General features: G+C 41.3%; 1 protein-coding gene across 3 annotated transcripts in view; it reads left to right on the forward strand.

Annotated features, from left to right (window-relative positions):
* Window positions 1–19783, forward strand: part of CNOT10 (CCR4-NOT transcription complex subunit 10) — a 65765-nt gene extending 45982 nt beyond the window's left edge. For all 3 annotated transcript variants that reach the window (XM_061195233.1, XM_061195234.1, XM_061195236.1), the window contains exons 14-19: window positions 9244–9357; window positions 12816–12946; window positions 13512–13547; window positions 13744–13871; window positions 18337–18412; window positions 19376–19783. In XM_061195233.1, coding sequence (XP_061051216.1) covers window positions 9244–9357; window positions 12816–12946; window positions 13512–13547; window positions 13744–13871; window positions 18337–18412; window positions 19376–19509 — 619 coding nt within the window. In that variant the 3' untranslated portion in view covers window positions 19510–19783. The remainder of the gene's footprint in view (window positions 1–9243; window positions 9358–12815; window positions 12947–13511; window positions 13548–13743; window positions 13872–18336; window positions 18413–19375) is intronic.
* The last annotated feature ends 251 nt before the right edge of the window (window positions 19784–20034 follow it).

A 20034-nucleotide genomic window follows, 5' to 3' on the forward strand; every position in this document is an offset into this window, starting at 1 on the left:
TTTGTGCCTTTCACAACTGCTTTCTTTCCACACACCCTAGTAGGAGGATTGGTGGTTTTCAGAGAAAATAAAACTACTTCCCTATTTTTGTGGAAAGGGGCAAAGGGTCTCCACAGGGAATTCCATCATCATAAAGTGAGGTAAAGATGGGTTTGCTCATATATATTAACCTTTTTTTCTTATGGAGCAGATGGGAGAAGGGAAATGGAACAAGACAGAAGGAGCCTTAGGGTAGATTTATAAAAAGAACCGCTCTGCAGGACAGTAGTAACGGTAATGTGGAGACAAATGGTGTGGGGGAAGGAGTCGTAAAAGATTTGTGTCGTAATTTTCAAAGCTATAAAAGCTCCCAGCACAGTTGGGTGTGTTAAAGGGCAGTTCTGTGGCAGGAGCCAGCTGTCTTCTACAGAAAGGGGTCTGAGCACAGTGGTTCTCCGTTGAGATCCTGGAATTCTTAGAGATTTCATCCATTTCTGACCTGAATTCTTTTATGTGATTAGAAATGTGTGTGACTAGTGTATAGTTTAGTTTTTATGGACTATTATATTTGACCCCTCTGCTCTATAATACCCAAGACACCAGTGCAAAACCTCATTTCCTATTTCCAGCATAACTAATATGCTGTAAATTATCATGACTGTCCTAATGGCCACTTGTTAGCATATGGTTCAGAGCTTCTTGACTATTTTCTTTTTTTTTCATTTGTATGTAAAAAAGATGGGGCCAAAAAAAATTCATTCTAACCGAGTTACAAGTATGTTTTCAGAAGGCATAGGACACCTGAAGCAATTGTGAGATTCCGTATTAAAATCAAGGTAGCTTTCAGAAAAATATTCTCACAATTAAAACAGAAATTTGTCCTCCAAACAGGAAAATGTCTCAGAAATCAACTAAATAGTTTAATTGTGAGGCTCAGATGAACTTAGAGATACCGATATAGTGATGAAGAAAAGCATATATATAATGACACTGTGAAAATATTGCTTCAGTTCCTGAACCACCTAAAGCTCTGCAAAGCCATTGGTTTCATTCAATTAAGAAAACACACACAGGGACTTCCCTGGTGGCGCAGTGGTTAAGAATCCACCTGCCAATGCAGGGGACACAGGTTTGAGCCCTGGTCCAGGAATATCCCACATGCTGCAGAGCAACTAAGCCTGTGTGCCACAACTACTGAGCTCGCGTGCCACAACTACGGGAGCCCACATGCCTAGAGCCTGTGCTCTGCAATAAGAGAAGCCACTGCAATGAGAAGCCCACGCACTACAACGAAGAGTAGCCCCCGCACGCCATAACTAAAGGCTGTGCACAGCAACGAAGACCCAACACAGCCAAAAATAAAATAAATAAATTATTTATTTCTGTAAAAAAAAGAAACACACACACTCTGTAGCCTTGAGTTAAATAAATGCGATGACTTTAAATTTTTAAAATAGAAGATTCTATTTCTAGGTTTTGTCTAAGAGAAATGAGAACTTGTCCATGGAAAAATTTCATAGCAGCTTTACTTGTGATAGACAAAAAGTAGAAATAGCCCAGTCATGCATCAGTGGGAGAATGGATAACTAAATTACAGGCCAGGAATTCCCTGGCAGTCCAGTGGTCAGGACTTCACGCTTCCACTGCAGGAGGCACGAGTTCGATCCCTGGTTGGGGAACTAAATCCCGCATGCCCCGCAGTGCAACCAAAATTTTTTAAAAAGAGTTAAAAAAAAATAAAGAATAAAAAATATATTGCAGGCAACTCCGTGTATTGGAATGCTACTCAGCTGTAAATAGGAACAAGCTGCTGATGCACAAGTCAACATGATATGAAACTCAAAACATTTCGTGTTTCTTCTTTTACTCAATATAAGGTACATGCTGTATGATTTTATTTATACTATTTATACGACAGGAAAAACTATACAAAACTAACTTATGTTCATAGACATCAGAACAGTGGTTGGGGAACTGACTGGAAGGAATCTTTCTTGGGTGAAAGAAATATTCTGTATCTTAATTGGGCCGGTGGCTACTTGTGTATAGTCAAACTTATCAAACTGTGCAGTTAAAATAATGTATTTTAAGGTATAAAAATTATACCTAACTTAAAATTTTTATGGTATTTTGAAATTTTTCAAAATTAATATAATTTTAAATATATTATTTGGGGAAATGTAATTTAACCACTAATGATTGATAAATGGTCGGTTTCTTTTACATATATATCACTTACGGGGTGATATGACATGGAAAACTTGGTTTCTTGACAACAACAAAAAAACCCTTTCTTTGTATTTTACGTGTATTCCTTAGACCCTAAGGCTGCAGTGTCCGGTACCAGAACCACTCATCACATGTGGCCCCTGAGCACATGAGACGTGGCTGGTGAAAGGTCAGATGTAGGATACACACTGGATTTCAAAACTTTAAAAAATGTAATATATGTCAGTAATTTTTTATATTGACTGTATGTTGAAATGATATATTGGATTAATTTAAATCTATTAAAATTAATTTCACCTGTTTCTGCTTTTTTTAATGTGTCTACTAGAAAATATAAAATTACACTCGTGGCCCCAATTATATTTCTGTTGGACAATGCTGCCTCTAAGGTTTTAGAACTGTTTGAAGTGTTTGTATTTGTTGATACATGGTTTCTACAAATGTGTAATATTGTTCCTATGCCAGTTTTCTCACATGCCACAAAATTTAGCTGAATATCTCTTCTGAAAAATTTGTCTTTAAAAGGCCTAAGGTCCAAATGAATCTTAGAATGTAGAAGCATGTGTGGGATTGATATGTTGGCCATTTGCTTTGATTTAAATATTAATGTTGCCACATGCATTTGGGAGATAATGATTGTCATATAGTGATTGGTTATAAGGATGTACTTTTTTTTTTTTAATAAATTTATTTATTTATTTTTGGCTGCATTGGGTCTTCGTTGCTGCGCCCAGGCTTTCTCTAGTTGTGGCGAGCAGGGGCTACTCTTCGTAGCGGTGCGCAGGCTTCTCATTGCAGTGGCTTCTCTTGTTGTGGAGCACGGGCTCTAGGCACGTGGCCTTCAGTAGTTGTGGCACGTGGGCTCAGTAGTTGCGGCTCACAGGCTCTAGAACACAGGCTCAGTAGTTGTGGCGCACGGGCTTAGTTGCTCCATGGCATGTGGGATCTTCCCGGACCAGGGATCAAACCCGTGTCCCCTGCATTGGCAGATGTATTCTTAACCACTGTGCCACCAGGGAAGTCCCGAGGATTTACTTTTAATATTTTATTTTTTTTAAGTCAAACATTTATTGACTGTCACTCATATCTTATATTTTTAAAACAGCTTTATTGAGATATAATTCACACATACCATACAATTCACCCATTTAAAGTGTACCATCCAGTGTTTTTTAGTATATTCACAGCATTGTGCAGTCATCAGCACAGTCAATTTTAGAACATTTTCATCACCTCAAAATGAAACCCTGCACCCTTTAGCTGTGACCCCTTTATCCCCAGTCTACTCCCCAGCCTTAATCTACTTTCTTTCTCTATAGATTTCACTGTTTGGGACTTTCCTATGAATGGGATCATATAATGCGTGGGCTTTTATGACTGACTTCTTCCACTTAGGATAGTGTTTTCAAGATTTATCCAAGTTGTAGTCTGTATCAGTACTTCATTCCTTTTTATTGCTGAATAATATTCCATTGTATGTATATACTACCTTTTGTCTATCCATTCATTGATAGACATTTGGATTGTTTCCATCTTTAGGCTATTAAGAATAATGCTGCTATAAACATTCATGTACAAGTTTTTGTGTAGACATATGTTTTTCTTTTTCTTGGGTGTATACCTAGAAGTAGAATTGCTGGGTCCTGTGGTAACTGTTTAATCATTTGAGGAATTACCAGGCTGTTTTGTAAAGTGGCTGCACCATTTTACAATCCCACCAGCAGTGTAAGAGGGTTGCAGTTTCTTCACATCCTCACCAACACTTGTTATTCATCTTTTTGAATATACGTTGTAGTGGATATCAAGTGGTATCTCACTGTGGCTTTGATTTGCATTTCCCTGAAGACTAATGATGTCAAGCATCTTTTCCTGTGCTTATTGGACATTTGTGTCTCTTCCTTTAGAGAAATGTGTATTGAGATCCAAGACCCTTATCAGATATATGACTTGCAAATATTTTCTCCCATTCTGTCGGTGTCTTTTCACTTTTTTGGAGGTGTCCTTGAATCGCAAATATTTTTCATTTTGATGAAGTTCAATTTATGTTTTATTCTTTTATTGGTCGTGCTTTTCGTGTCATATCTGAGAATCCTCTGCCAAATTCAAGGTCATGAGGTTTACCCCTATATTTTCATCTAAGAGTTTTATAATTTTAGCACTTAAGTTGAGGTCTTTGATCCATTTTGAGTTAATTTTTGTATACAGTATGAGGTAAGAGCTCAACTTATTCTTTTGCATACTAGTGGTATCTTATGATAAAGAAATAAGTTCATAGGATTAGTCACATATTAACATTTTAGGGAATTCCCTGGTGGTCCAGTGCTTAGGACTCGGCGCTTTCACTGCCGTGGCCTGGGTTCAATCCCCAGTTGGGGAACTATGACCCTGCAAGCCAAGTGGCGCAACCAAAAAAAAAAAAATTTCATTGTCGCATAGTGTTTTAATAACTGTCATGGATATGTATGAAGTCTTATATGTTGCATAATATAGGACGTCTTTGTTATTCATTCTGAGATTGTGATATTAGTGAACTTTTAGTTTCTAAAACTAAATTGGAGGCTTCTCTAGAACCTGGAAAAGAGTATAACAGAACTAGAAAAGGGTAGGAAATAACATTGGGGCCAGACTTAAAGCGTACAAGATAAAAATGAAATTTCAATTTGTCTTTTTTTTAATAAGAGGCTCAAAATGGATAAAAGGAAATGTTCAGACCAAATTTAATTAGGCCCAGTTATTCCACAGGTATAAATTATGGAACCTTAATTAGTTCTTTTAGACTCTGATGTGACACTCAGTGAATTATTTCCCATTCAGTTAAAAGGGACCTCCCATGGGCCAGTGTTTTAAAAGAAGATGAGTCAAACAAATGGTTGATAACATTAATATTACAGGCAGTTTTAGTGTACTTAAGGAATCATATTTCTTTCGGTCTTACACAAGTGGTTCTGTTATAGCTCATGAGACATTCCTAAAACAGGATTATAGCTAATAATCTTTGAATCTTATATTGCTCTTGCTAGAGACTTGACCCCATTTCAGTCTTACAGCTGGGTCTGGTCCTACTGAAACTTTTTTATCTAATAAACTCTGCCAAAGCGGGAACCTGCCTGTGTGACATATCCTTCACCTTATCAGCAGTTTGTGTTCACATCGGCATGATTCACACCTGAGTCCCAGGACCCCATTCAGCTGAACTGATGATCACATTGATCACAAGCCAGGGTTAGAATAATTCTTCAGTGGTCTCCCACTCTGGAGAAACCCCACAGGGCTCCTGCTGACATTGAACAAATCATTTAACCCCTTTGGGCCTTTCATTCCTCTTCTGTCAAATTGGATTGCATGATCTTAAGGTCCTGTCCATGTATAAAATGCAATGTCTGTGACTGTTGCATTTTATTTGCCACCAGGGGTAAGACTGGGTTCCTTGAGATGCTAGATTTGGTTGAGGAGGAAAACTTCTTCAGCTTCTTTGAGCTGGGCTTATATTAGTGTTGGATTTGGGGTGTGTTTGTCAGTAAGATTCTTTTTGCACAGAACTGTTATTAGAAAGCAAAATGTTTAAAAAAAAAAAAGAAGGAAAGAAAGCAAAGTGTTTACAGAAGACATGAAGTGAAAAACCTATCTAATTTAACTTTTAAATTTTCTTGAATTGGAAGTTGACAGGTTTAACATTTTCTAGATTTTTGTAGCTAAATGGGAACAGCTTGTATATTTTTTAAAATTTTAAAATCCAGTACCATGTTCAGTTTATTGGAAGAAATTCTTTATAGGATTTTTTGAGCCAGTTTTTCAAATAACGTTTGCCATTAAGTTACTTTGTGAATTTATTTTCCTTTGACCGATGGTGACTGACTGGATTTACCCCCATTTTAGCCTCTTTTGATATGGGTTGAGCTATTTCAGACACTTGGTTCATTTTACTCACAGAATATATGGCTTGACAAATTTGAATGCCCAGTCTTAACATAGCTTGTTGCTGTAGTTTGGTCCTTTAAGGAAAATTATTTCCCCATTTCTCTCTCTTTCTTCTCCTTCATCTTTTTGTTCCTTTCTTTTCCAAGGGTTGGCATTCTGTGGACCTAAAGCCAGCTCCTCCAGCATGCGGAGGAGAGGGTGGGGTTGTGTCAGATCCGCCGCAGTCGGTGGCGGGGGGGGGGGGGGGGGGGGGGGCGGGAGAAGCTAGCGTGTCCTTTCCCTTGAGGTATAGTTCTTCCAGTCTGATGAACTGTCAGATCCACTGAGCGGCTGGCAAAGCAGATTGGACAGTGACTCAAGGAAGTAAGAAAGTAGTGGGGCAGGCGGGTGGGTGGGGGGTCAGTATTTTAAGTAGCAGCTATCAGAAGTAAAGTGATTTCTCCAGAGGCTCAGTAGAGAGAGCCGTGCGTGTTTCTAGTGTGACTGGCCTGCAGGAACTATGTAGAGTGGAGTGTTGTTTTCTAAGAGGAAAAGGAGGATGAGTGAGAGGGTGGTGAGAGATGAGTTAGGGTGGGTTGGAAGGCACTCTGAGAAGAGGAGCATAAATGCCCCAAAGTTTTGCATTCACATATTCAAGTATTTTTTAATAGGAGGCTGGTATTATTAGTATAAATCTTTCACCCTGTTCTAATTTGATATGGTATCTTATGGGGAAAGAGGTAAAAAGCTAAGGAAAACAAGATATTTACCTTATACATAATTATAGTTTGGGAAACAGAATCCTGCTGCAAATCTTACATGACTGATTTCTGGACCCAAAGTGGGCTTGACAGTGGGCTGGAGCAGTAATAGCCCCCCTACTGTCAGGAGAGGCCGGGGCAGGCTTTTCCCAGCAAGCCTGCCTGAGGTGAGGCCTGTCCTACTCTAGGACCTAGAGCGTGCCGGGTGACTCCCCTGTGTTTGGGAGCCGGGAAGGAGCTGGCCTGGTCAGCAAGGTGGCCTGCCAGCAGGACAGGTGGGGGTCTGGGTGCCTGGAGAAGTAAATCTAAAATGTTGAAAGCTGTGGTCTTCAGTGATTACCTATTAAACACCTACTGCAGATGGTGAGAAATTGCTCTCGTCTTTGTGTAGGAAACAAAAGATGCAGGCTTCTGCTTTTAAGGAGCTATGTTTTACCCTGGCCTTTGGCAAAGTCACAGATGAAAACGGATATTAAATTGTATGAGTGCCATGAGCTGATGGTGGTCTTGGGCCTCTGGAGACTTAGGCCTTTAAACGTCATTCTTTGTCTTCATAATGCATATCTGGCTGATGAATGAATGTTTATTACCATTTAAAAATAAAACTACAAATAAACCAAAAGAGGAAATTAAGTCACCTAATCTCACCACACAGAGCTAAGCACTGAAGTGCTCCTGAAAATGGGAGATAATTAGCCAGTGCCTCCGTCCTGTGGGCCCTGGAGTCTTCCATCAGGGAGAGGACACCCCCGGGGGCCGTGGCTACAGGGTAGCCTTGCTAAGTGAAGACAGCTCTTGGAGACACAAGGATGACAGTCGGCTTGTCAGGAAAATCCCTTTGGAAATAACACTACTTGCCTGCTCTTAAATTACTCTCTTCTATGAACAGGGTTCAGATTTTACATTAGGTGCTCAGTAACAAAATGTAAACTTGTAATGTTTCAATTAAATTCTGTTTTCTTCCTTTTTAAAAAGACAGATTACATATGCGTGCATAGTTATGTATGCATTAGGAAAATCATAATGTAATCTTTTCTTTCTACTTTATTTTTAGGGCAGTCTTATGAATTGACAGAGAAGCAGTGTGATAGGATGGGAAGAACTGTGAATTGAGAGTCCACAGTGTTGCCTGTTAGTTCAGACTTTAATCACATACTCTAAGCTAGTGAATATATTTAATCACTTTGGATCTCAGTTTTCTACACTGATATAAAACAAGGACCCACAGTGGGCAATCTTCTAGCCCTTATCATCATAACCTAAGGCCATAAATACCAGTTTCCTTGTGCCAGTCTACTTTTCTGTGTTAGGAGTTGAGGGGCTGCTTTTCGTTTAGTAGATAATTTTCTAAGGTTCCAGCAACCAGGAGTGAGCCAGTAAGGAGGAAACAGCAGGCTGCTTCTGAATTTGCCTGGCTGTGCTTTTACCAGAGGGCCATTTCTGGTCAGAGGATTTCAGAGTGTTAGAAAACTCTGTGTTGCCAGGATGGTTACATTCTTCCTTAGACTGAAATTACAACCCAAGTGCACTTCATGATATACATATGTATTGTAATTTGTAAACATAACTCAAAACCCTGTATCTGAGTCAGGTCATTTGTGGTCGGCCATTCAGACCTCATTTCTATTTGACAAGGGTTTATTTTAAGATTGCTTTGTGGAGCGGTTGTTTAACATTCAAATGATCTATTAGTGTCAAGTCTTTGGCTAGACTTGTTTTAAATGAGCTGACCCTTAAGTAGAAAACAAAACAGAAATTTAGGTTTCCAACCCAACCTAGCAAAATCGGTGTAACTTAAATTTTTTATCTTCACATGTATTTATTCAGCCTGGTTTTTTTTCTTGAATATTCATTTAGGATAATAGTACCTATGTGAATGAAATTCTTTTAGTTACTCTTGATACTGTTGCTTAGCAAGACCTATAGACTTCTTAATAGTTTCAGAGGAGAACACTTTACAGTAAGCTGAGCTAAATGCATTTTTTAGTAAGTTAATTGTGTTTCTTAGCAGAGTCGCAAATGTGCTTCCGTAGCGTTGTTTCTAGGATGTTAAAAGAAATGTTCTATGGAAGTAAGTTCTCACTAGGCCATTAACTATAATATTTTTTTACAGGCTAAATATATATTGTAACTCCATTTGGTTATTTTGTTGGAGATGGGATGGAAGCTAAAGATGATTTAGGTAAATAGCTAAACTGAGCCTCAGACGGTAGTTTACACATCATTCTAATTCTTACCATGAGTACCGTGGCTTCCTCTCTCCTTTCCTGGTGTCCAGATTGCCACAGCTATAATTAGGGCGTTCTTTCCTGTTTAACAAATATCATCATTGTCACTTTGTAACTCAGGTCTTCAGCCCTTGCCTTTTGTGTTCCAGATGCTCCATACTCGCCTGTAGTGCTTACGTGGCTCTGGCTTTGGGTGATAACCTTATGGCTTTGAATCATGCAGATAAACTTCTTCAGCAGCCCAAGCTGTCAGGATCCCTGAAGTAAGTGTGACTTGCCCTGGGTGTCCCTGGTTTGTTTCCTTTGGAGGGTTTCAGTTAGTTTGTGGTGCATATTGCTTCTTTTACTCCCCCAGTGGAAAATTATCTTAGGGAAAGCAAAAAGTTTCTTTCTTAATTTGGTAACTGTGTGTTTGGTAGTGAAATTTTTTTCACTTGTTGTACCTCAAGGGTTATTGGAAATGGCATTTGCCGTTCTGAGCATTAGGAAGCAGAATCTTTGGGCTCTCTAGTGTCCACTGCTGGGTCTGACTGGAGCATGTTATCACATATTAGCTCCCAAACAAGCTGAGTCCTCAGGGAGAAGACCCACACAAAAAGGAGTTTGGTCAACAGGATAAATCTGCTTCGAAGAATGCAATTAAAGTAGACAAATAAGAATTTTAAAATATTTTTCCAGACTACTGTACCATTTCCTGAGTACATGAGTTTTATTTAAACTCTTCAGATGCCTCTTCAATATTAGTGTCATTGTCATTCTAAAATTTTTCTAAAGCATATCATCTTTTCTTTTATGGAAATTGAGGAAGATGCAGCATTCTTTGAATCTTTGTATGATGCTGATGCTAGAAATTTTATCCAAGACCACAAGTACTCTGCATAGCATTAGGACAGTTGTTTTTTTCATTCATCCTGTGGGTATATAGTTATAATTTCCAAAATATGTTCTTTTGCCTTCTAGCGCCCTTTGTTTGTAACATGCAACATTTAGAACTGTGAGATCATACTCTGAGGAACAATTCTATAAATGTTTAATTATTTTTGTTTTTTAAAAAAGTATTACTTTATATAAGCATCTAAAATTAACATTGATTAAAGTTGTTTCAGGTCAGTGTTCCCCAAACATGCCTTGTGTTTTATTATTTTTTGTTTGTTTTTTTGTTTTTTTTCATGCTTTGTGTTAAAAAAAAACAAAATTAAAAGAGCATCCAGGCACAGAAGAGACTTTGTCACAATTCAAGTGTGAGCGCTCCTGCTTGCCTGTGAGAAAACCTTGTCTAATATCCAGGCCTGGAGGGTCCTGAGCTCGAGGTCAGGGCGGTCGCGTTACCTCTAAGGCGCCTTCCCTCCTTCCCGTGGCCCAGCCCCGTGAAATACCAGTCAGGAACCTCGGCCTGCGCCCCACTGGACACGCGCTGCTCAGATGTGGTGTGCGTGGCCGTCAGTAGAGCAGAGTTGTGTGTGTTTTTTTTCTTTTTAACAAAAATGAAACACGAATCCTCTCTGCTTTTTTTAATCCTCTGGCTGACATTGTGATCACTATTCTCAAATAATCCCAATTAGATTCTTTACTTGGCATTTATTGGAGGGTTTTTAACCTCATTTATCAACTTCTTCCCTCTGAACGTCAAAACAATAAAATTCTTAGATTTTATGATTTCTTAGCCAACCTTGAGGGGTTGGCCAAGCCATGTCTGATAACTTCATCTTTAATTCTCTTAACTATTCTATCCTAAGCACTGGTTTCTAATTACTGGCCAGGCCACTATCTTTCCAGTGAGGATGAGCATTTTCTGCCCGTGGCAGCCCAGATACCACAGCAGCTTTACCCAGCTGCTTGTTGCCTTCCGTACACCTCATCTGGAGTTCTGGGCTCTGAGTGTCATGAATGCATTTAATTTGGTTTAAAAAAATTTTTAAGTAAATTCACAGAAAACAATTTGAAGTAGTTCTTTGAGTTTGTGTTTTATAATGATTATTGGCTTATAGATACTGCTTTAATGACGTTTTTAAAAATATCTTATTTCAAAATACATTTGAGGTTACTGACTTTTTTAAAAGTTGTCATTTCTTTTAGGGTATTTGGTGGGGAAGCAAAATAGAAGGGCATTACAGCTCCTGCTAGTTAGAAGAAAGAAATTGCTTAATAAAGAAATAGCTCTTGAGTGATTAATGTGCATAAATCCCAGAAAATGGTCAAATTGAAAAGAGCCTAAGATTTGAGGACCCAAGATCCATGTGGACAGACTCAGTTGGGACAGGCCGACTAAAGGAGGTGAGAACTGAGCTGGCCTTTAAAAGGAGTTGGATTTTGGCCTGGCTTTGCACCCCAGGAGGCAAGGCCGCAGGGAGCACAGTGGGGTGTCCCGCCCAGGACACCGTGTCTGGTGGGAACAGAAGAATCTTTGGGGGAGTGAGAATGTTGACTGAATACAGGAAAGTGGGACCAAATTGTGGAGAGCTTTAAATCTATAAGTTTAGCTTTGTTTGTCTTATTTTGTTCTCAAGTAGAAAAAGTCGTTAAGATTTTGAGCAAGGGTGTAATATGGCTGAGGCTGTTTTAATTTTGAAAAATCAATCAGATGATCATGGGGAAAATGGCTCAAAGTAAGACACTGGAAGAAGCAGGCTGTTGTAAACCTGGGGAAAGCACATCTGCCCAACATCAGTGGACATAAAATAGACGATGTGAAAAGGAGGACACCTTTGGAATAGAAGTAAAGTTGATCCAACCCAGATCTGGTCTGGCGTCCTGGTGCCTTTTGACTGTTCCAGCAGCAGAGGCTGGAGGACCCTAATTCTTTTTTTCTCTTTCTCTCTTTTTTTTTTTTGCTGTGCTGCACAGCTTTCGGGATCTCAGTTCGCCGACCAGGGATTGAACCCTGGTATAGCAGTGAAAGCCCAGAATCCTAACCACTAGGCCACCAGGGAACTCCCTGGAGGACCCTAATTCTGATCCTCCGCTCCTAGGGAATCCGTCCTCGGATCTGCCTCTTATTTTAGAACTTCATTACCTTCTTATGTTATTTTCTGTATAAACAGAACAGCGTAAATTTGCCAACTTTATTTTATTTTAAATTTTTATTGAAATATAGTTGATTTACTGCCAACTTTAAACTGCTTTTTTTTTTTTTTAATTTATTTATTTTGGCTGTGTTGGGTCTTTGTTGCTGTGTGCGGGCTTTCTCTAGTTGCGGCGAGTGGGGGCTACTCTTCATTGCGGTGCGCGGGCTTCTCATTATCGTGGCTTCTCTTGTTGCAGAGCACAGGCTCTAGGCGCGCAGGCTTCAGTAGTTGTGGCACGTGGGCTCAGTAGTTGTGGCTTGCGGGCTCTAGAGCTCAGGCTCAGTAGTTGTGGCGCACGGGCTTAGTTGCTCCACTGCATGTGGGATCTTCCCAGGCCAGGGCTCGAACCTGTGTCCCTTGCATTGGCAGGCAGATTCTTAACTGCTGTGCCACTAGGGAAGCCCCTAAACTGCTCTCTTAATTGATATGTCATTTGTTCCTACTTAGCGAACATAAAAATTATTGTATATTTAAGATATTTTTAAAGAGATAAAATTTAAATGACCCTTAATCAATCCATTTATAAACTTAGATTTCAATTCAAAGACTTGAAATATGTGAAACACACATACACCAAATTCTATTATACTTGGGTATTTTTGTGATGACCTACTTTTCAGTTTGGAATCTGGTTGGTTTTTTTTTTTTCATTTTAGGTTTCTGGGCCATTTATATGCTGCAGAAGCCCTCATCTCTCTGGACAGAATCTCTGATGCTATTACTCATTTGAACCCGGAGAATGTCACTGATGTCTCCTTAGGGATCTCTTCAAATGAGCAGGACCAAGGTTAATGAGGACACATTTGATCAGAACTCTTCACCATTTCCACTGCCTTTGCGTTGTAACTCAGGATGTGTGGAAATTTAAGGGCACGGTTGTAAAGGGAAGGGAGTTTTAGGTCGGCACTGTACGGTTTTGGCTGTACTTACTTTATACTAATTGTTTGCTGAGGAGACCTAGGAGTTGATTATCACATGCTCTAAATTCTAACTTTTGAAAGGCTGATAGTGTTAGAACAGTTTGTTTTGATTCTTATATTTTTCTTTTCAGAGGGATTCCACAATCCAGGGGAGAGTAAAAGTATGGCATTCAAAAGTCAGTTTTAAATCATGGCTAAGTTTTTGAGGGAGTGAGACTAGTTTTCACTTTATTCAGGGTTATTTCTCAGGCCATGGTGGTGGTGGTGGTAGGTAGCACTCTCATATCTTTTATTAGAACCTCTACTACCTGAAAAGGAAATACTGTGGTAGATTGCTTTAATATTAGATTTCCATTTCATAAAGAAAATTAGGTTTTTAGAAAATATACTCTGTTGTCCGACCCCCTCAGATTTATTTTCATGTCTTTGTAGGATCAGACAAAGGTGAAAATGAAGCAATGGAATCCTGTAAGTAAGACGTTTTGTAAAGACTTAAGTAGCCTGGCCTGCTTCCCAAAGACTCACCCTCGAGCCGCTGTGTCCTTCCTTTGTCCGCCTGAGGAGTAGAGCTAGGCTTTATTCTGGGCAGCTGTTCGGGCAGTAGAGGGGGTTGCTCCCTGGCCCTTGGCCTGGCCTCTTCACATGTGTCTGGTCTTCTCCCCAGCTGGGAAGCGGGCCCCTCAATGCTACCCCAGTTCCGTCAACTCGGCCCGGACCGTGATGCTGTTCAACCTGGGCAGCGCCTACTGCCTGAGGAGCGAGTATGACAAGGCCCGGAAGTGTCTCCACCAGGTGAGGCTGGGCCAGTGCCAGACCATCTTGTGAGGCAGCCAGCAGAGGGTTTGGAGTTTCTAGGCTCTTTTATTTTGTTTGAGGCTTCTGATCAGTTTGTTAAACATTGGAATATTACTCCTCCAGACATATTCTTGGAAGGTACACAACTGATTGTTGTTGCAAATGAACCTAGGCACCTAATGGAGAGTTTTCCTGAAGATTTTAATCATTGAAATTTCAAAAGATTGGAAACCATCTAAATAAGGGCTCACTTAAATCAATAATGGTGTGTCCATATAGTTGAACACAATGCAGCTGTAAACCCTATATACTAAAATGGTAACATATCCAAGACATATTAAGTGAAAAGAACAAGATGCAAAACAGTTTTTATATAATCCTGTATATGCAGAAAAGATCTCCAAATGAACACACCACAAACTGTTAACATTGGCTGCAGGGCTGGCAAGATAAGTACCGTGTAGATGGAGCACTGAAATGGGAGACTTTTCACTGGATACTCATATCCTTTTTAGCTTTGAATTGTATGAATCTCTGTCCACTCAAAAAGTTAAATTACAAGTACATCTTTTAAGAAGAAGGGTTCACAAAGTCAGTACCAAAGAAACTCCATCTACAATAAAGAAAGCTCCTGGCAATGTGTAACTAAAATAGACCTCTGACTTCTGCCACTGAGAGGGGCCTCATCAGCAGGTCTCAAGAAAGGTTCTGATTGGGCCTCTTTAGGTCACCTGCCCATCCCTGGACTGATCATGGGCAGGGACCCATACCTGTAGTAGGAGAACAGGTACTGCCATTGGCAGCCCCAGAGGAGTTTCCCAGAATTGGAAAGGGGTAATTCCTCAGAAGGATATTAATTCAGGACTTCCCTGGCAGTCCAGTGGTTAAGACTCCACGCTTCCAATGCAAGGGGCGAGGGCTCGATCCCTGGTCGGGGAACTAAGATCCCACATGCCGTGCAGCACGGCCAAAAGAGTTAAAAAAAAAAAAAAAATTAGGGGGAAGAAAAGGATATTAATTCAGCGCACGTACTTTTGGGCTAAGCCAAGGGAATAACACAGTAGTAAATAAGTGGACGTGATAGAACCCTGCCCCCATGGACCTTACAGTTAGGAGATGTCTTCCTAAAAAGGGAATTGCAAGATCAGAGGTTATGCAGAATTTTCAGACTTCTAATATAGAAAGTTTGTGCCAGGGACTTCCCTGGTGGCGCAGTGATTAAGAATCCGCCTGCCAATGCAGGGGACACAGGTTCGAGCCCTGGTCTGGGAAGATCCCACATGCCGCGGAGCAACTAAGTTCATGTGCCACAACTGCTGAGCCTGCGCTCTAGAGCTCGTGAGCCACAACTACTGAAGCCCGCGTGCCTAGAGCCTGTGCTCCGCCACAAGAGAAGCCACCGCAGTGAGAAGCCTGCGCACCACAACGAAGAGTAGCCCCCACTCGCCATAACTAGAGAAAGCCCACGTGCAGCAACGAAGATCCAACGCAGCCATAAATAAATAAATAAATAAATTTATAAAAAAAGAAAGTTTGTGCCAGATGGTGTATTCACCAGCAGCACATAAGAGAACCCACATCCCCATATGTTTGCCAGAGTAACTGAAACTGAAATTAAACCTATTCTCAGGAGGTAAGGCGGCTTCCTATGAAGGTGACCTTGTTGTGTCTAGAAGTGAAGATTTACCACGTGGAAAATAACCATGAGTGATATTTAGTCAACTTAGTGGCATCTGGTCAGCATTTCTGATCCAAAATCAGCAAAGCGAAGTGATGGACTGTCCAGGGAACACGTTTGATCTTATCTAGGAGTTGAGTGCAGGAGTTAAACGGGAAGAGTGAAAATGTTGCACTGTTCTCCGTGGCAAGGCTGGGCTGTTGAACAGCCCTTTGGAAAGTGCCTGTGGACCTCAAGGCCTGCAGCACACAGGCTTTGGATGTGAAGTTGCAGTGTGTACACTCTAGCTCAGGTTCTTGTGCAGCAGGTGGCCATGGTGGCAGCCACACTGGGAGAGACAGATGGGGTCAGGCCTGGTTTGGGGTCTGAAGGGAGTTTTGTTTTGGTCCCTTGGTTTTTAGGTTAATCCAGTGGCTGGACCTTGTTAATGGGGAGGCCCACCGTGCCTGGGAGGGAGAACAATGATGCGTGAAGAGTTGGAAAGGGCTCAAGTAGAGGTTTCGGAGGTTGCCTGCCCACCACTAACCATTATGAACAGCCAGTAAGCAAAATACCATTCTCTTATAAAGTTGTTGCCATGAGTTCTTGTATTTTAGAAAAGGCTGCAGTCAGTGCAAAGAACAATAGATGGCCTGTGTTAACTAGCCAGTTGGAAGGAAAATGGAGATTTTAATATCCACAAAATGATGTAAAGGTGGTCTTGCCTATTTAAAGCTAGGCCAAAAGTATAAAATCTCATTTTCTGAACTGAGCTGTGGTACATCAGTGATGTGGTAGGAGGAATAAAAAGCCTCCCTGCTTCATTCGCGAGGAACCTGGGAGCGTGTGCTCTGGATGAGAACCCCCACTAGTCTGAGATTTCTTCTAATGCTGCCCGGACCTGACCTTGTGCCCATTTCTGGTCCCCCAGATGTCTCCCACACACCCCGTGGCCTGCACTGCCGTGCCTCCTCGCTTTCTGCCTCTCAGGTATCCACCCTTGGAAGACAGAGACGGGCTTCCCTTGCCCAAAAGCTCTGCATTCGAAGAAACTCTTCTCTCTCTTCGTATTCATACTATGTTCACTTTCCTCTCTCCCTAACAGTAAATTTGTTTGGATTACTGTTAGTTATTTGCATGCTGTTTATTATCAGGGTAGGTCCCTGTCTTACACCCACCTCTGGTCAATAAATATTTGTAAAGGACACTTTCTGATTAGATTAAGGGAAGACGCACAGCAGTCTGGAAGCATGAGCACCTGAATCTGGATGGGGAGATACCAGTTGATGGTAAGACGAGGAAGAGGCTGCGGCCCAGAGGGGCCCAGACTGAGGGAATAAACCTACAATCTCAGCACCTTCAACCAGAACAGGACTAAATCAGAAAACTGCAGGCTGGTGTTATGGCTCTCAGATCTAGGAAAGGACAGCATGTTGCCTAAACAAATAATTTTATTTGACTAAATTGTACTGTTTCAGTCCTTAAGAATGGAGACATTGAACATGCTTTTTTGTGTGTTTTTTTTTTTTTTTTTTTTTGGCTGTCATGGGTCTTCGTTGCTGCACGCAGGCTTTCTGTAGTTGTGGAGAGCGGGGGCTACTCTTCATTGCGCTGCACGGGCTTCTCATTGTGGTGGCTTCTCTTGTGGCAGAGCACGGGCTCTAGGCATGCGGGCTTCAGTAGTTGCAGCACACAGGCTTCAGTAGTTGCGGCACATGGGCTCAGTGGTTGCAGCATGCGGGCCCTAGGGCACGCGGGCTTCAGTAGTTGTGGTGCGCGGGCTCAGCTTCTCTGCGGCATGTGGGATCTTTCCGGACCAGGGATCGAACCCGCGTCCCCTGCATTGGCAGGCGGATTCTTAACCACTGTGCCACCAGGGAAGTCCTGAACATGCTTAGTGGTATATTTTTTTTATATTTCCAGCCTTTTAAGTTTGAATTCTTATTCCTGACATTGGGAATTTGCAGCTTACAATACTAAGTTGTTACTTAGGGAAAAAAAATAGACATGCAGATTTGGATAGAGGTGCAACTGTGTCTGGTGAAGAACTACCAGCAGACCTGGATGGGTGACTGGAGTGTAGAGTCAGGAGTGCCTGATTACCCATCTCAAAACCAAATACAGCCAAGAGATAGAAGAAAACCAAGAGGGAAGGAAAGCTTTCTCCTATTAAGAACTCATTATGGATTAGGCAAGGGAAGATAAATATTTAACTAAAAATAACATGTCTAGTTTAATCGGGAGGGATCAAGACAAAGACAGCTGGACTTCCCTGGTTGGTCTAGTGGTTAAGAATCCACCTGCCAGTGCAGGGGATACGGGTTCGATCCCTGGTCTGGGAAGATCCCTCACACCGCAGAGCAACTACTGAGCCTGCGCTCTAAGGCCCGCGTTCCGCAACTACTGAAGCCCGTGTGCCTAGAGCCCATGCTCTGCCACAAGAGAAGCCACCGCAATAAGAAGCCCATGCACTGCAACGAAGAGTAGCCCCCACTCGCCACAACCAGAGAAAGACCGCTTGCAGCAATGAAGACCCAGCGCAGCCGAAAACATAAATATTTAAATTAGATTAAATAAAAAATAAAAGAGTTATAATGAAGTAGCTTTAAAAAAAAAAAAAAGACGAAGACAGCTGAGGACCATCCGAGCTGAACTGTAGTGTACCAGTGAGGTTGAGTAAGTTTGCTAATTTGTCATTGGTAGGTTGACATTCCTTTTTTTTTTTTTTTTTTTTTTTGACATTACTTGGAGTTTGTATCTTAAGCTATCAGTTTTTCATGGGTCTCTTTTTTGTTTTGAGCAAAGGCGGCCTCAATGATCCATCCTAAAGAGGTGCCCCCTGAAGCCATCCTGCTGGCCGTCTACCTTGAGCTGCAGAATGGTGAGTGATTCTTCTCGAGTTAGGACTGGAGCCCTGCAAAGAGCCCGAGATTTTTGGTGTCTGCTTTTTCTCTTCGAAATTTAGAGGTATTACCCATCAAGTTCTTCTAAACAAAAATGTAGCGAGGGAGTTTTTGGTATCTTGCAAATTCCTACTTCTTGCAGGTTAAGCATATTTTCTTTTATCTGTGAAAATGCAGAATAGTGTAACTTCTGACAATTATAATTAATCTCTACTAATTAACCTTTCTCTTAGGCATCCAAATGACTCTAATTGAGAACCTGAGTCAGAATCCAGTGGGTTTGAGTTGTATACCTTAGTGTTTTAAACATAGGTGTCGTTAATGAGTTTTACAGTAAGCCAGTTCCTGCTGAGAATTTTTTATTCAGACCTAAATCCAGGTCATGCCTCTGGGGCATATACAACCTCCAGAATGTAGCTTACTGGAAGAAAGGCTGTGGGCCCTACATAAGAGAAGGCGTGAAGTAGAAAAGGAGAGCTGAGTGGGGGAAATGAGAGGGTACAGAAGTTTTAAGAGTTCTTAGTCATACCCCCTTGCTGAAATCCTTCCAAGGCTCCCCTCTTTTTATAGCTGAAGAAGCAGCATTAAGTGCCTGGCACCCAGCAGGCCTTGTCCTCCTAAAAGGTGTGGTAGGGTTAGTGCATGGTCTTAGAGCCCTTCTTTTGTGCAGTCCACCTGTAGACAAGTTCTCAAACCGGGCTCCACCTTAGAATCAGTGCAAAGCTTTTAAAAATCCCGTCACCCAGGTCACACACGAAATTTCTTAAATCAGAATTTCTGGGGATGGTGCAGCGGGCATTACATGATTCCAGTGTATAGCACAGGTTGCAGACCACTGCTCTTCTCCATCACCTTTTACCCCCTTGCGGGATTCTGATGGCTTGCTTTGTATGTGGTGGTATTGTTATATGCTTTTTTTGTGATGGGAAGTGTTTTTATAGGTAATACCCAGCTGGCCTTACAGATCATCAAAAGGAATCAGCTGCTCCCTGCAGTGAAAACACTCTCTGAAATGAGAAAGAAGCCGGTGTTCCAGCCCATCCAGATGCCGGCGTTCACTGTACAGAGAAAGTGATATTATGCTCTTGGAAAACTGTTACCTGAGACCCAGGGGAGTATTTACAGGCCTTTTTAGTTGTATCACAGCAAAATGAATAAAGGACAGATGGTAAAGGATACTAGTTTTGAAGACACAATTTTGAAATGATTCTAATCCCTGATTTTGTTTGCCGGAAGCTTACGTCAAATTAAGGATTCACAGCTCATTTTCATTGATTTTCCTTTAATCTTTGCTATACTATTATTTTTGAGCCATTATGTGATATATCTGTGTCATAGGCAATTAAAACACAGTCTTACCAGAACAGTCTTGTATAATACATTTTGTCTTTCTTGCAACGGTTAGAGTATTTTGGCATCTGAGATTTAGTGTTAAAGTTTTAAAAATGGAGAGAATGGCATGAGCAGGAGATGAGTAGCCAGTCCAGAAGTGGAGGGGAGGGGAGGGGAGGGGAGGGGAGATGAGTAGCCAGTCCAGAATCGGAGGGGAGGGGAAGGGAGGGGAGGGGAGGGGAGGGGAGGTTGGTGTGTTGTATGCCTA

Source organism: Eubalaena glacialis, chromosome 7, assembly GCF_028564815.1.
Source record: "Eubalaena glacialis isolate mEubGla1 chromosome 7, mEubGla1.1.hap2.+ XY, whole genome shotgun sequence".
NCBI classification, from domain to species: domain Eukaryota; kingdom Metazoa; phylum Chordata; class Mammalia; order Artiodactyla; family Balaenidae; genus Eubalaena; species Eubalaena glacialis.